The sequence below is a fragment of the Haliotis rubra genome, unplaced genomic scaffold (assembly GCF_003918875.1).
Source record: "Haliotis rubra isolate DU_JTF1 unplaced genomic scaffold, ASM391887v1 Scf528, whole genome shotgun sequence".
Lineage (NCBI taxonomy): Eukaryota > Metazoa > Mollusca > Gastropoda > Lepetellida > Haliotidae > Haliotis > Haliotis rubra.
The window spans coordinates 517,682-531,154 of record NW_025767222.1 but is presented as its reverse complement, the minus strand read 5'-3'; the positions used below and the strand labels follow the sequence as shown (position 1 = coordinate 531,154).

At 38.8% G+C, this 13,473-nt stretch overlaps 1 protein-coding gene across 1 annotated transcript in view; it reads left to right on the top strand.

The window, feature by feature from the left end:
* The window catches only part of LOC124252873 (CD109 antigen-like), a 43,225-nt gene that overhangs the window by 14,048 nt on the left and 15,704 nt on the right, over positions 1 to 13,473 (top strand). Inside the window, exons 10-20 of the mRNA XM_046686546.1 lie at positions 1,197 to 1,424; positions 1,978 to 2,289; positions 2,533 to 2,631; positions 3,308 to 3,370; positions 6,826 to 7,020; positions 7,649 to 7,798; positions 7,974 to 8,129; positions 8,289 to 8,355; positions 10,221 to 10,377; positions 12,152 to 12,269; positions 12,930 to 13,043. Of these exons, the coding sequence (XP_046542502.1) occupies positions 1,197 to 1,424; positions 1,978 to 2,289; positions 2,533 to 2,631; positions 3,308 to 3,370; positions 6,826 to 7,020; positions 7,649 to 7,798; positions 7,974 to 8,129; positions 8,289 to 8,355; positions 10,221 to 10,377; positions 12,152 to 12,269; positions 12,930 to 13,043 (1,659 nt within the window). The remainder of the gene's footprint in view (positions 1 to 1,196; positions 1,425 to 1,977; positions 2,290 to 2,532; positions 2,632 to 3,307; positions 3,371 to 6,825; positions 7,021 to 7,648; positions 7,799 to 7,973; positions 8,130 to 8,288; positions 8,356 to 10,220; positions 10,378 to 12,151; positions 12,270 to 12,929; positions 13,044 to 13,473) is intronic.

The following is a 13,473-nucleotide window of genomic DNA, read 5'->3' as shown; positions in this document are numbered from 1 at the left end:
TGCTGGAACATTTCCCTCTGTCGGTCCATGATCGGAAAAATGTGACGTGCAATGACTTCGTTGACGTACAGATTTGCTTTGAAATTCCCCTGTGCCACCACAAGTCGGATCTTTGTATGCTGGATATCTCACCCCCCACACCATGTCACTTCTTCTACCGAATCTGTCTGCCTGTCGAATATAGCGTTAATGTCTCCAACGGTAAACACGCTGTCTTCTATCTCGTCGGTGAAGAAGTAATCGTGATTCATCACTGAACAAGGCTCGCCCCCAGTTTCTAAAGTTCCAGTTCCGGACGAGATCATCACAAGCTATTGCGCCGATGGAAGTCTCTCAAAATAGGGGCGACAACTGGCCTTCTTGGTCGAATCCCCGCTTCACGCAATCGATTCCTGACAGTTTGGTCGGAAATTCTTCTCAAACCAGGGAACGTTTTTCACTCTCCACGGCTGTGGCAAGACATTGACGCAAGTGAGCAACCCTGATGTAGCGGGCTTGGATGATAACTCTTGGACGGCCGCTTCTCGGGCGATCTTGGGCGGAATAGATCTGAAAGAAACGATCCCAAAAGCGAGGTTTAGTGCTGTGATGAACGTTGAAATGTTGACAATGGAAGACTGAGAGTCCCCAGCTTCAAGGCGGCCTATGGCTATGTTTCGATTGGCGGCACTCAGTCGTGGCATCAGCTCTCAACTTCTTTGGCTGTCTGCGCACCTTGTCTTTACCTTGTCAAAGTGATGCTTTAGCTAGCATTTGTTATTACTGATATACGGTTTAGCTAGATAACTTGTTCACTTCTCTTAGTTTGTGTAGTCAGTGATGTGTTCTTGATGTTGTGTGTGGGTCTTTCATTTGTCGCTTCTGATTGAAATTAATTGACAGTAATATAATTGTGAATTTACACCATGTTTACCAATCATGACTCTATTCTCGTTTATGACTTTCCGGTTTGAGGATCGTCTCCGTGGCAGTAGCAGTAGCGGTAGTAGTCTTCAACGTGTTTCTAGTGGTTGCTGTAGCTGCAGCAAATGACAGCGTACCTTTCACCAACTGTGGTCGTACAGGTGTAGTGGAGATAAAGTATTTATAGCGGTAATCATTAATTTCATCCATTCAATGATTTCCTATTGAATCCTTGGCAATTTGCTTCATTTCTTTGATCGCTGTCTTTATCCGAACATCATGTACCTTTCCAGACTGATGGCGATTCCCGGTTGACCTTCTCTCTTGCTGATATAAAGAAGGTGTTCCCTTATGGCCTCCTAAATCGAGAGATCAGGGTGTCAGCTGATGTAACCGACAGCTTAACTGGGATAACTCTGAATGGAACCAGCAAGGTCAAGATCTACCAGGACGCCACTAAGTTGTCCTTCTCCCCATCAGATCCCAAGACCTTCAAACCCGGTCTCAAATACATCGCCTATGTGAGTTAAAACTGCCCTTTTATAGAATAAAGTTTCTTTCCTGTTGATCTGAACAAGAAAGAGATCCTTTCTTCAGGTAAACTGAATTCATATTAGATGACACGTCTCTCTCATAAGACGATTTATTGCCTTCACATGTCAGTTCTATTATATTATAACGAAAATGACTGACAATACCAACGTAGCATATGTTATATTTGGGATAATACTGTTTTATTAAAGTACAAATTCTGGTACTTTTGGGGGTTGAGTCCCATCTGGGATTCGAACCCACACCCTCATGGTCAGGTACCTAATCGCCACTTAACCAGCTCAGTCGCGGTGTCTGAGCGGGTTAAGGGTTGACTTAGGTGCCTGACTCCGAGGGTCTGGGTTCGAATCCCGGATGGGACTAAACCCCCAAACGCTCTAGAATTTGTACTTTAATAAGAAAGTGTAATCCCAAATATAACATATGTTACATTTGACCACTTTCTAAAATGGCATTGTGTAATCATGACAATACCAATGTTTCAAACACAAAGCTCACTGCGAACAAAATGTATTCCCGTAGCTACAAGTCAAGCAGCAAGACGGGCGTCCAGTCTTGTCAAGCACACAACGAGTGACCATGACCACTAGAGTGACGGTGAACAATAAAGTGACCGTAAGCAATAAAGTAACCGTTAGCAATGCAGTGACCTGGCCGATTACAACAATACCACCAACTACAACAATCTACGATGACAGTTATGGCTACGGTTACGGTTACTATCCAAGAACGTCCACCTACACTCTGTCGGGCCAAACTTTCTCAGTGCCATACACAGGACTTGTCCCAATTGAAGTTGAAATCCCCTCCAACGCTCTCAGGGCGACTCTCACCGTACGTATGATCATACCAGTACAATACCATACCATGCCCGGATTCATTCCATCAAAATAATTATAACAAGTCCACCACAGAAAATCGAATAACCGTTATCAACTGCCTCATGGAAACATACAGTCCAACATACAGATTCAAATGTTCAGTTGATTTGAAAGTTCTTCTGATGTGACCTCCTGTCGTGATAGTTTTCTTGCATTAAATTGTTCAACAAACACATGTCTACGTTCTCTGTTGAAGGTGCGTTATGGCAAGGTTTCCGCCTACAAGAGCATTGAGAAGAGCTATTCGCCGAGTGACAACTACATCCAGCTGTTCCTGAAATCACAACAACTTACTGTAAGTATCTCACGTTACCGTCCTCAACTTACTGTAAGTATCTCACGTTACCGTCTCCAGCTTACAGTATGTTTAATGCCGCCGTATAAGGGATTTTAAGAACGTTTTTGCTCTTTCTTGGAAGGTTGGTTGGTTGTTGATCCTCGCACTCAGCAATATTCTACCTACATATCTGTAAATAATCGAATCTGGACCAGACAATCCAGTGATCAACAGCATGAGCATCGATCAATTCAACTGGGATTCGATGACATGTGTCAACCAAGTCAGCGAGCCTGACCACCCGATCCCGTTAGTCGAATATAAAGACAAGCAGGTGTTGCCGAAGACCAACCTCATAGGCGGATCCAGAGGAGGGGTGCAGGGGTGCGCGCACACCCCTACCCTCCACCCAACCCCTGCCCTTGTGCTGGAAGTTTTTACAATGACCACTGAAACTCGGATGGAAATGAAGTGTGCACCCCTACTTTTCTCAATAGTGTGCACACGTGTGCACAGACACACCCACCCCTATTTCGCATACCTATTAGTATTTCATGTGACTTCATTCACGTATGTACCTGTATGGGGACAGGCCGGGGGACGCAACTTGTGAACATCACAGACAGTGACGCGCACATAGAGGCCGTCAAAACATACATAAGGAACTTTAATGATAAAATGTGTTGATTTACAGGCTAGAGGCATTGCGAATTTCGTAGTGAATGTCACTGAACCCATCAGCGAGCTGGTCTACCAGGTATGTCGTCTGTATACATATGTGTGTGTGTGAGATATATATATATATAGAGAGAGAGAGAGTGAGATATATATATAGAGAGATAGAGAGATAATGAGATATATATGTAGAGAGAGATAGATATATAGATAAATATAGAGATAGAGAGATATATATAGATAGATATATGTATAAATAGATAGATATATATATATAGAGAGAGAGAGATATATAGATAGATATATGTATATATAGATATATATATATAGAGAGATATATATAGATAGATATATATAAATATATATAGATATATAGATAGATATATAGATATATATATATAATATATATATAGATATATATATATATATATATATATATATATATATATATACATACATATAGAAATATATAGATATACATGTATATATAGACAGATATATATATATATATATATATATATATATATATATATAGAGAGAGAGAGAGAGAGAGAGATAGATACAGAGATATATACAGAGATATATGAAGATATAAATATATATATATATATATATATATATATATATATGTAGATACATACATATATGTAGAGAGAGAAAGAGATATATAGAGAGATATAAAGAAAGAGAGATTTATATAAGATATATAATAGATATATATATATGTAGAGATATATATAGAGAGACATATATATATATATATATATATATACTATCCCCAAAAAGACACGCATAGGCGTTTTGTATTTTAAAAAATCCATTAATTACCTATTGTGTTCAAGCAAGCGTCAAAATATGTAACAAAAGTGCTGATAACATGATTTTACACAACTGCACAAGTAAAAAGTCGACTTTACCTGAAAATGTTGATTTTGATGAGATTTCTTACAAGGATTAAAAACGCATGGCCACAAGGCAACAAGAATCACCTTCCAGTTGAAATTGTGCTGCAAAGAGCATACACAGTCTGGCTATAAAATCCAGATTACTTTCGGAAATCGGCATTCGTTTTGAAAGGAATTCAAACGTCAAATCACTACGCCACGTCTTGACGCTGCGACACGGAACATCGCCATTGAAAGAATGCACGCTAGAGATTATCAATCTTCTGTTGCCAGGCGTCTGAATGTTAGTCTGAGCACGATATCACGTCTTGCAGCGGCTTGTCGTCACCATCGCGCTCAACGTCTCCGTTATCTAAAATTATTCACTTTGTGGACGAGTTATACCTGTTTGAACATTTTCACAACAGATTTCTGGCCTGTGTGTTTCTCTTTTGGGATCGTATATATATACAGAGAGGTTTTAATATATTTATATAGATATATATAGATATATATAGATATATAGAGAGAGAGATATATAGATAGATATATATAAAGATATATATATATATATATATATATATATATGATAGAGATATATATATAGAGAGAGAGAGAGAGAGAGAGAGAGAGAGGGATAGAGAGTAAATTTAACAAACGCACGTTGTAGAGTTGCATGAAATTAACAGGTAAGGAGTTTCAGGATTCACTTGAAGCCTTCTGTGTTGTTCTAACATTTCTCATCCTCTTGCCTGAACACTGTTCTATACATGTGTATATATGCATATCGTGCAAAAGTGTTGCCCAATCCCCGTGAATGGCCGGTGGCTATATTTTTGACATTTGTTTTACAACAACTGAAGACCATGGAGGAAAAAATATTTTTGACAGTTATTTTCAAAAAAAACTATGACAAAATAATAGATGTCGTTTCAGATAAGAGTAAATCGAATAGCAAAAGAAAAGAGAGAGTGTCGATTACTGCAAACCGTTTACATTTTGCATATCGGTGGTCTGAAGAAATTAAGGAACACAGAGAGTTCCCATGTACTAGGAACCATTTGAGGAGTTATGTGATCAAAGAGCCATCAGAACTGTGGACTCGGTGGAAAAAACCCCCAAGTCAATGAATGTCTTTATAGTTTTGTCTTATAATCCTAATGTATTTATCATTATATTTTTGTGCATTTTTCAAACTTCATAAAAAGTAAACAATCTGTTCCAGTGAAAATAAAAGGACTGTAATATCTAGACATTTTATACATTGCCAACGTGGATCATATTTCACACACACGCACTAAGTGCGACCTAGTGTATGTTGTCTGTCTCAACAAAACAAAACAGCTAAAAAAATGAAGTGGAATGATTCTGCTGAATGCTACAAAAAATTGATAACAAAATACATATGTTTGAAGGAAGGGCGTTGTTTTTACACGGGCACTTAACGACAGAATACATTATTCAATCATTGTGTTATCGGTTAATCCTTTGATAGATTTGTTTTAAACCCAACTGATGGTTCCTCTTGCTGCACTTCCAAGCGCACATTACATTATGATAACATGTAACACATTTGTCACATCAGACCTTAATTTATAATATGTTGAGTACTTACTTACGTTTTTGTCAAAATCACTTGCTCTAGCTTTTTCATCCTTAATGTCTTCTCAAAATGATAATTATATTCTTAATCTGTCATTATTTATCAAACATAGACTAAGAAACGTACTGTTAAACAATTTAAAACGCAAGAACGAAATTTTACAATAGCCTGTCATTTTGTTCTCCCCATTATATGTATTGTATACTGTATATTGTATATTATTTACAAATGCATATTTGTAGGTGAGTCGGAGGCCTTAAATACAATAAACGCTTTTGACTTTGACTTGAAAGGCGTGAAATCCGGTATCCTCAAATGTGTGGTGGTCAGGGTTTCCAGAAATGTAACTGTTGTCCTAACCAGTGTAAATCTAGAGGTTGTGAATGTTTTGAAATGGGACTGAAGTGTAATAGCCGATGTCATAAGTCTTTCTTGTCCAAAAAATGAAGTTTATCAGAATATACTCTTTACTCGCATCATAAATTTGGTGTTCTCTATTTCAAAAAAGGCTGCCATGGGGTTCATGAAATCCCTAAGCCAATGTTTAAGTAATTTCATGAAATCCCTTGAAAGTTTAGGGAATACATGAACTCTCTGGGGGTCACAGGGATTTCACGAAATCACGAAATCTCTGGGGGTCACAGGGATTTCACAAAATCACTGACTCTTTTAGGGATTACGTGAAATCCCTGGTTTCACACATTCTCTGTAACATACATAAGTCAATAAAACAGAAATATGTTATCAGATAAATATGGATACATATTATATTCATCATAGTACTGGAAATGAAATGTTCTATTTTATTATTTTTTTTGCATGGGGCAGCGAAGTTGCCCAGACCCAGGAAATTGGCACGACATATATAAATACGTGCCTGTGTGCGTGCGTCCTTGTGTAAATTTAACAAACATATGTTGTATGATCGCAAGTTACAAGAAATCAACAGTAAAGGAGATTTAATGAATCACTTGAAGGTTTCTGTGTTGTTCAAACATTTTTTTTCTCATCTTGTTACCTTGATGCTAAAATATATTTTGCTCATTCTAGGTCATGTCTCGTGGTTCTATCGTGGACACTGGCAAAATCAAAGGTCAGCTCAATTGCAAACTCACATCATTCTCCATCTCGCTTACATCCAAGATGGCGCCTAATGCCCGGATCATTGTGTATTACGTCAGGACAGATGGGGAAATTGTCGCTGATAGTATCAGCTTTGACGTGGATGGCGTTTTCGAGAACAGGGTATGAAAAGCAACAGTTTCATCAAATATATTATCCGGAAAAAGGTAAATCCGGCATACAGAACTGTGATTGTGTTGACTACTGAATCAACTGATTATAAGGCCACTTACGAAATCAGTGTCATACAGTTGTATTTTCGATTATAGGAAAAAAGTCCTCGGAAAAAAGTCTTTGCTAAAAATGTACCGGAAAAAAAGTCCTCCAGATTATTATTGTGAAAACAGATTAAATTGATGTTGACATCAAAGTTATAGTAAAGAAAACATAAAGTGCTTGTGTATAATGACTATAAAAGACATGGTTTAAAATACCTGAGTTAACCAAGAACGAAAATACCTGAGCAGTCTAACCAAGAACGATGTTTTTTCAAGATACTGAGCAGATCTACTGGGAGGAACCACCAATTCTCCATGGAGCCACCAATATTAGACTGAATACAATTCAGTAAATGCCAGCAAATTCTTGCAAATGTATCAGTGCAGATGCACATTTTTGTTAATTTACATTGTTGTATGTGAATAAAGTATTAAAACAATTAAAAGTAAGACTTTTTCCCTTGTTTTCCTAGGCAAATTTATTACTTTTTCTCCGAGGACTTTTTTTCTGAACACCGTATTTTCCTCCCCAGGTGTCTATCTCTATGGACAAGACCTCTGCCCAGCCTGGTGACAATGTCAATGTACAGGTCACTGCTGACCCTCAGTCCCAGGTCAGCCTCCTGGCCGTAGACCAGAGCGTCCTCCTCCTCAAGTCCGGAAATGACATCACACAATCTGAGGTAGGTAGGTGAACATGTGATTTACACATTCTCGGGTTGGTCAAAGAGTAAGTTTATATAACTTGATTCACATAATCTCAGATACGCCGTGGTTAAGTCAAGTGTTACACACCTTTACATAAATTCTTCATCCTCTGGTATCTCGAATGACAATTTACAATTGATTTGTCAACAGGTTATCAGTGAACTGAAGTCTTACGACACCATCAATAACGTAGGTGTCGGATTTGGAGGCCCCATTCCTCTGCGTGCTGTGGCTCGTCGCAAGAGGATGGCTTTTTGGGTATGCCCCACCTACTATGGCGGAAGTGACGTCAGTCAGATCTTCAAGGTATGCAACCATTCAGTAACATTATGACCAATCTGCTGTCACTTCACACACATACACATAACTAAAGTGAATGTTATTTTGGTTTGATACCATTGATGCCATTTCGAAGTTACATAATAACTAATCCACGAATGGAAATATATATTCCTTTCATTCTAGAATTCCGGCGTGGCCGTCATCACAGATGCTCTTGTGTACAGATATGTCCCGCCCTACATGGCTTTTGGTAAGTAACCTTATGTTAACTTACTATCTGGAAAAACCCCTGCAAGGAATAATTAAATTACAAATATAAACACAAAAAGAACAGTCATCACATTACGTAGCCCTGTTAACAACATTTTGTACTGGCCATAACGATAATTTGGAATCTTAATGAAGTGAAGGAGCATGCGTGATCGAAACCGTATACCACTCACAGAAGTTGAGAAGATACCTTGACTTTCTGGGAACCCTTTTCTGGTCTAGCCAATGTACTGGTACTATAACAACAGTAGTTAAATTCTCGACAGTTCGACTGTTCTGGCCATCTTTGTTTCTTTGTGTTTCCCTTGTTCGATTTGTAATCGATAAGCTTGTTGTGAGCTGGTACAAAGTGACAAAGGGAGGTTTTAGGGAAATGCGAGCACATTGAATACATTTTTTTCGTTAAACTAGTGTTTGCGATTTCGTAACGAATGCCAGTTTTTCCTTCATACATTAAGGCAGCTCCTGGGAGAAAAAAAGGTAATGACCTGAGTTGAAGATATTAGTTGATTAAGTGAAATAAAAGGTTCCCTAAAATATTGCAGGGCGGGGCCTGAAGCCACGAGATCAATACCATGGTGATGCCCGACATTTATTTTCATTGGGTGATATCTGAAATTAGCGCTAGATGACATAATGACATAGAGTCTTGGAACGGCGTTGTGAAGGACACAGTAAACAATTAATAGATTGGTAAGAGTAATAAATGGGTAAAATCAGCCCCTTAAAACACTAGGAACCTGTTTTCACCCAAATGGCATTATTCTTTTTAGGGAAGGGTATCAAATGTCATTGTCAACCATACGCCATTTTCTATTTTTAACATTTGTTGATTTTTCCCAATAAAAGTGAAGAATAAAATCTGTAAAGTTGTCATGTTGTGTTCACTTGCCAGTAAACGTTTTCAACCGAGTATGACCGCAAGTGGAGGTTGGCCGCCGTGCCGGCAGGCATGCAGTTCTGTCCAAAATGTCGGGTCTCTACGTGCATGTTGTCTGAAAAACCTTGGGTTATTGTGCTAATATTACTCATATATATACACTCTTGTTCATGTGAATTAGTCCAAAATATAGCTTTTCATTGTAAATTGTCCTCCTCTCATGTGTGTAAAGGAAGAGGTAATGATCCATATTTCAACATCGGGGTAACACCGGAACGAGGAACTAGTGGTTTGATCATGTAAGTTTTGATGTATTATCAGATACTCCTTCTGGAAGTGAGGATTGGGATGGTCATGCTTGATGACTTTGACTGATATATGTCACCGTATCCTAACTAATAGAGAACTACGTCAATGATTGGTATTTTCTTCAAGAATCTGTTATTTACAGGCCGCCACCATATATCTCGAATGCTACTGAGTATGGCCTTTAACAAAACTCAAATAGCATTCTTCGTCTTTGCAACATTTTCCCCAATTTTAAGTTATGTATGCTACGCAAAAGAAGTGTAGGACCACCCTGTGCTTTCACGTTATTTTCGCCATACCATGGCTGTTTAACATTAGCAATATAAAATAAATCGGGTGATCCTTAAAGGCACCATTCCACACCACACTTCTCTAAAATGAATAATGCAATTCTCTCTATACTATCAGCCCTCAGGGAAGCTTCCAGATAAATTTAATTTAATTTATTCCCAAACAAATTACACATTTAGGTTCCAATGAATTAATGCAACGTTGCATCAACTTGACTCTACCGGCCGAACGCTATTTCAAGCGAACCCCATAGAGTTATGTCTCTTGGAGCGCTCTTAACGAATATCATGTTACTATCTTCGACTTTCTCTCAGCACCAGGTCACGTATTTCCACGTATTTTCTTTAACGTTTTTGATGGTCCAGGTACTACGTTGATGTCTACTTCTGGGCCTTTGTTGAGGCCTACTTTTGGGACAACCGTGAGCTCTCCAAGGAGCACGCCGGCACCGAGATTAGCTGAAGTTGAGAGAATACGAGTTGACTTTCCAGAAACCTGGATGTGGACAAATACCACTACTTGGTAATTAAGGGTGTCTCACAATCCTAAGCCTTCTACTCGTGGTTCATGATTTGAAGTAGAGCTAACACTTTAACCCTTTCTGGTGGGCGTAGTGATGCTATCCCCTTGTTTATATGCGAATACGCATCCCCATTACTTACACTCTTCATGAGGAAATAACTTCTGTTTGTTTTGGGAAGGTTCTTGTCAGATTCCAGTTCTTTATATTGATATAATCCTTATACCAATCGCCTACATCCGCCTACATCCGTCTACACCCGCCAACATCAAATTCATCCATTTTCCACGCATCGAGAATCTGTTGAAACTTGTGTGTGTGTGTGTGTGTGTGTGTTTGTTTGTGTGTGTGTTTGTTTTGTTTTGTTTCAGCCTCTTTTTGTGTGTGCATGTGTGTGTGATCTTTTAGACAGACCTTGCACAAAATTAGGATTATTCGTGCATCGTGGTCAAAATCCTATTATTCCTGTGTAATTTGTACCCGTGGCATCTCTGGCAAGCCATGCCATAGGATCAGGAGTTGCTATACCTCAGCCAGTCGTTGTACCTCAGACAATGAGCGGCACTGGGGCGTTGGAGCAAGTGGAACACGTAAGAAGTGTTTTTTCCTGAAATTTGATTCTGGCAAAATCAGACTGTTAGGTTCTGCGCTTGCATTATCAGCCATCAGATCAATGAGCTTGACATCGATTCTTTGTCTGCCCTCAGACAATGCTTTAGTTCTATAGAAGGTGCTTGCTACTCCAGAGAACCTGGTTTGGTATGAAATTCAGTTATTCAAAGCCTCGAGGTCTGGAGAAATGGTACTAATCAGGACAGAATGTCCTGACATTTGTCAGGTTCCTCGCTTTTATTATTCCTGATCAGTGCTCTTGCCATTGATATCTTGTCTGTCCTGCATATTTAATGCCTCAAGGAGTCACCCATGATAATGAAATCTTAGTTCATCTAAATTAGAAATATCTATACTGCTGACCAGCATCATAAAGAAAACCCAGGAAATCATGATTGAATGTCACCTCTTCTTCAAAGCTGTTAATTTTCAGCCATTCAAGCATAGAGAAATAGAACAAATTTGGATACAATTTACGACAACATGACAGTGTTGGAAATGGTCGAAGTAAAATACATCTACTTCACACTGAACGAAATTATCAAGCTGTGGATTGTCAGTAAGAACACAGGGTGTGCATTTGATCCCCTGTCACAGACTGAAAACCTGTGCCACGTCTTTAAGGCTCATGAATATCAACCAACTCTAGACCTCGGCATGCTTCTTGATATTTACAGAACATGTTGGCTATTAGATACTTCAATGCATAATAAAGGAATTTGTTATAGTACACAACGTTTCTGGGCTATTCCTTACCCCTTCGTCAGGTAAATTGACCTGACGAAGGGGCAAGGAATAGCCCATAAACGTTGTGGCATACAATAAAGGAGACGTTTTCATCCATTATTTTCGCGTTTTACTTGAACACCAATTTCTAAATGCTCTGAAGAACCTCACCTTTTATTGATATCTTTAATAACGTGTGGAGAACATAAATATTTTATTTTGTATTTTTTAGAAATTCTAGAAAGGTTTTTCCATTGTTCATTTTGTGTTTGGTTTCTACCCCTAGCAGAACCTGTCTCTGTGGATGATCGAGGTAATCTTTTCTCTGACATTGACGCTACATGTTATGTAACCTTCATTTATTTATTTATTAATAATGATAGACAATCTGTTTTAATGTGTAGAAGCTTGTATAATTATTTCATGTGCATGCCACAGTAACGATGTCACAGCCACCATCTCAGCAACAGTGCCAGACACCATCACGTCTTGGGTGGTGAGCGCCTTCGCCATCAACGCTCAGAGCGGTCTTGGAATTGCACCAACCTCAGCCAAGGTAGGTCACAAAGATGTTGAATCAATTGCCTTCATCTATTTCGAACATGCGGAATCTCAGATTTTCCTACGCTTGTAAAACTGTGCCATAGATAATCACTTCACGTTCCATATTCATGGTGACAAAAATCCATCATGTTTAATGTCGATATTAATGTTTTCCATGACCTTGAATTCGCTCGACGAGAAAGATGAATGAAAAATACCAATCTGGTGGATTGGACTTGTCGAGTGGGTAACAACTTATGAAAAGAACCAGGCAGTATCAGACAGCGTTTCTGTTAGGACATATCAGACAACCAAACACTGTTCTGCTTGCTCATACAATATATGGACATCTGAGACGGGTTTTTATGTACATTGTAATTATCCAGTGAATAAATGGATCGAACCATTTTTCTAGTGAAGGTAACGTTTATCAAAATATGTGGGAAGGGGGCGACTTCAGCCGGATTATTAGGAGGAGGGATTGACGAAAATACAGATTAAAAATTGTATCGCAAAACCCTGTATTTTTTATAGCAGAAATAAGTTACCAGTAATATTTAAAAAAGAACTTCCCATCGAGTTCATTTTCTAAATCTACACACAATCCTATAACTTGATTTTTACAACAAGATCCCTTACCTATTTAATAACATACGTGATGTCCTGTTTTCAGATCCGCGTGTTCCGCCCCTTCTTCGTGAGCCTCAACCTGCCGTACTCCGTGACCCGAGGGGAACAGCTGGCGCTCCAGGCCATCGTCTTCAACTACCTCACCCAGGACGTCGACGTGAGTAGTAGATGTTGACCTACGCCAGCAGCAACGAAGGACTACACACTATCACAATAGTACTGCAAACTTCACTTTAGCGTTGCCTCCAAAAATAGAAGCTTACATATCGATACTGATAAGTGTCTTTTATTTTTATATGATATCAATGAGTCACATGGCATGTCAGACAGGGCTACCTTAAGGCAGGGACATGCTGCACACTAGTGGTGGTCCGATTAATTGAAATAATCGAAGATTGGTCGCAGTGACTAAACGACCAAGCAATCGATCATAATTTCTCATAATCGAACACAACCAATTTTGGAACACTTGTTTTCATTAACAATATTTGTCACATGGTTGGTTTTGTCTGTTACATTTTGTAAGCACTACAAGCTCGTTTCAAGTCATGATTGAATTTATCTTAAAGGCTCCAAGAAATTTATGT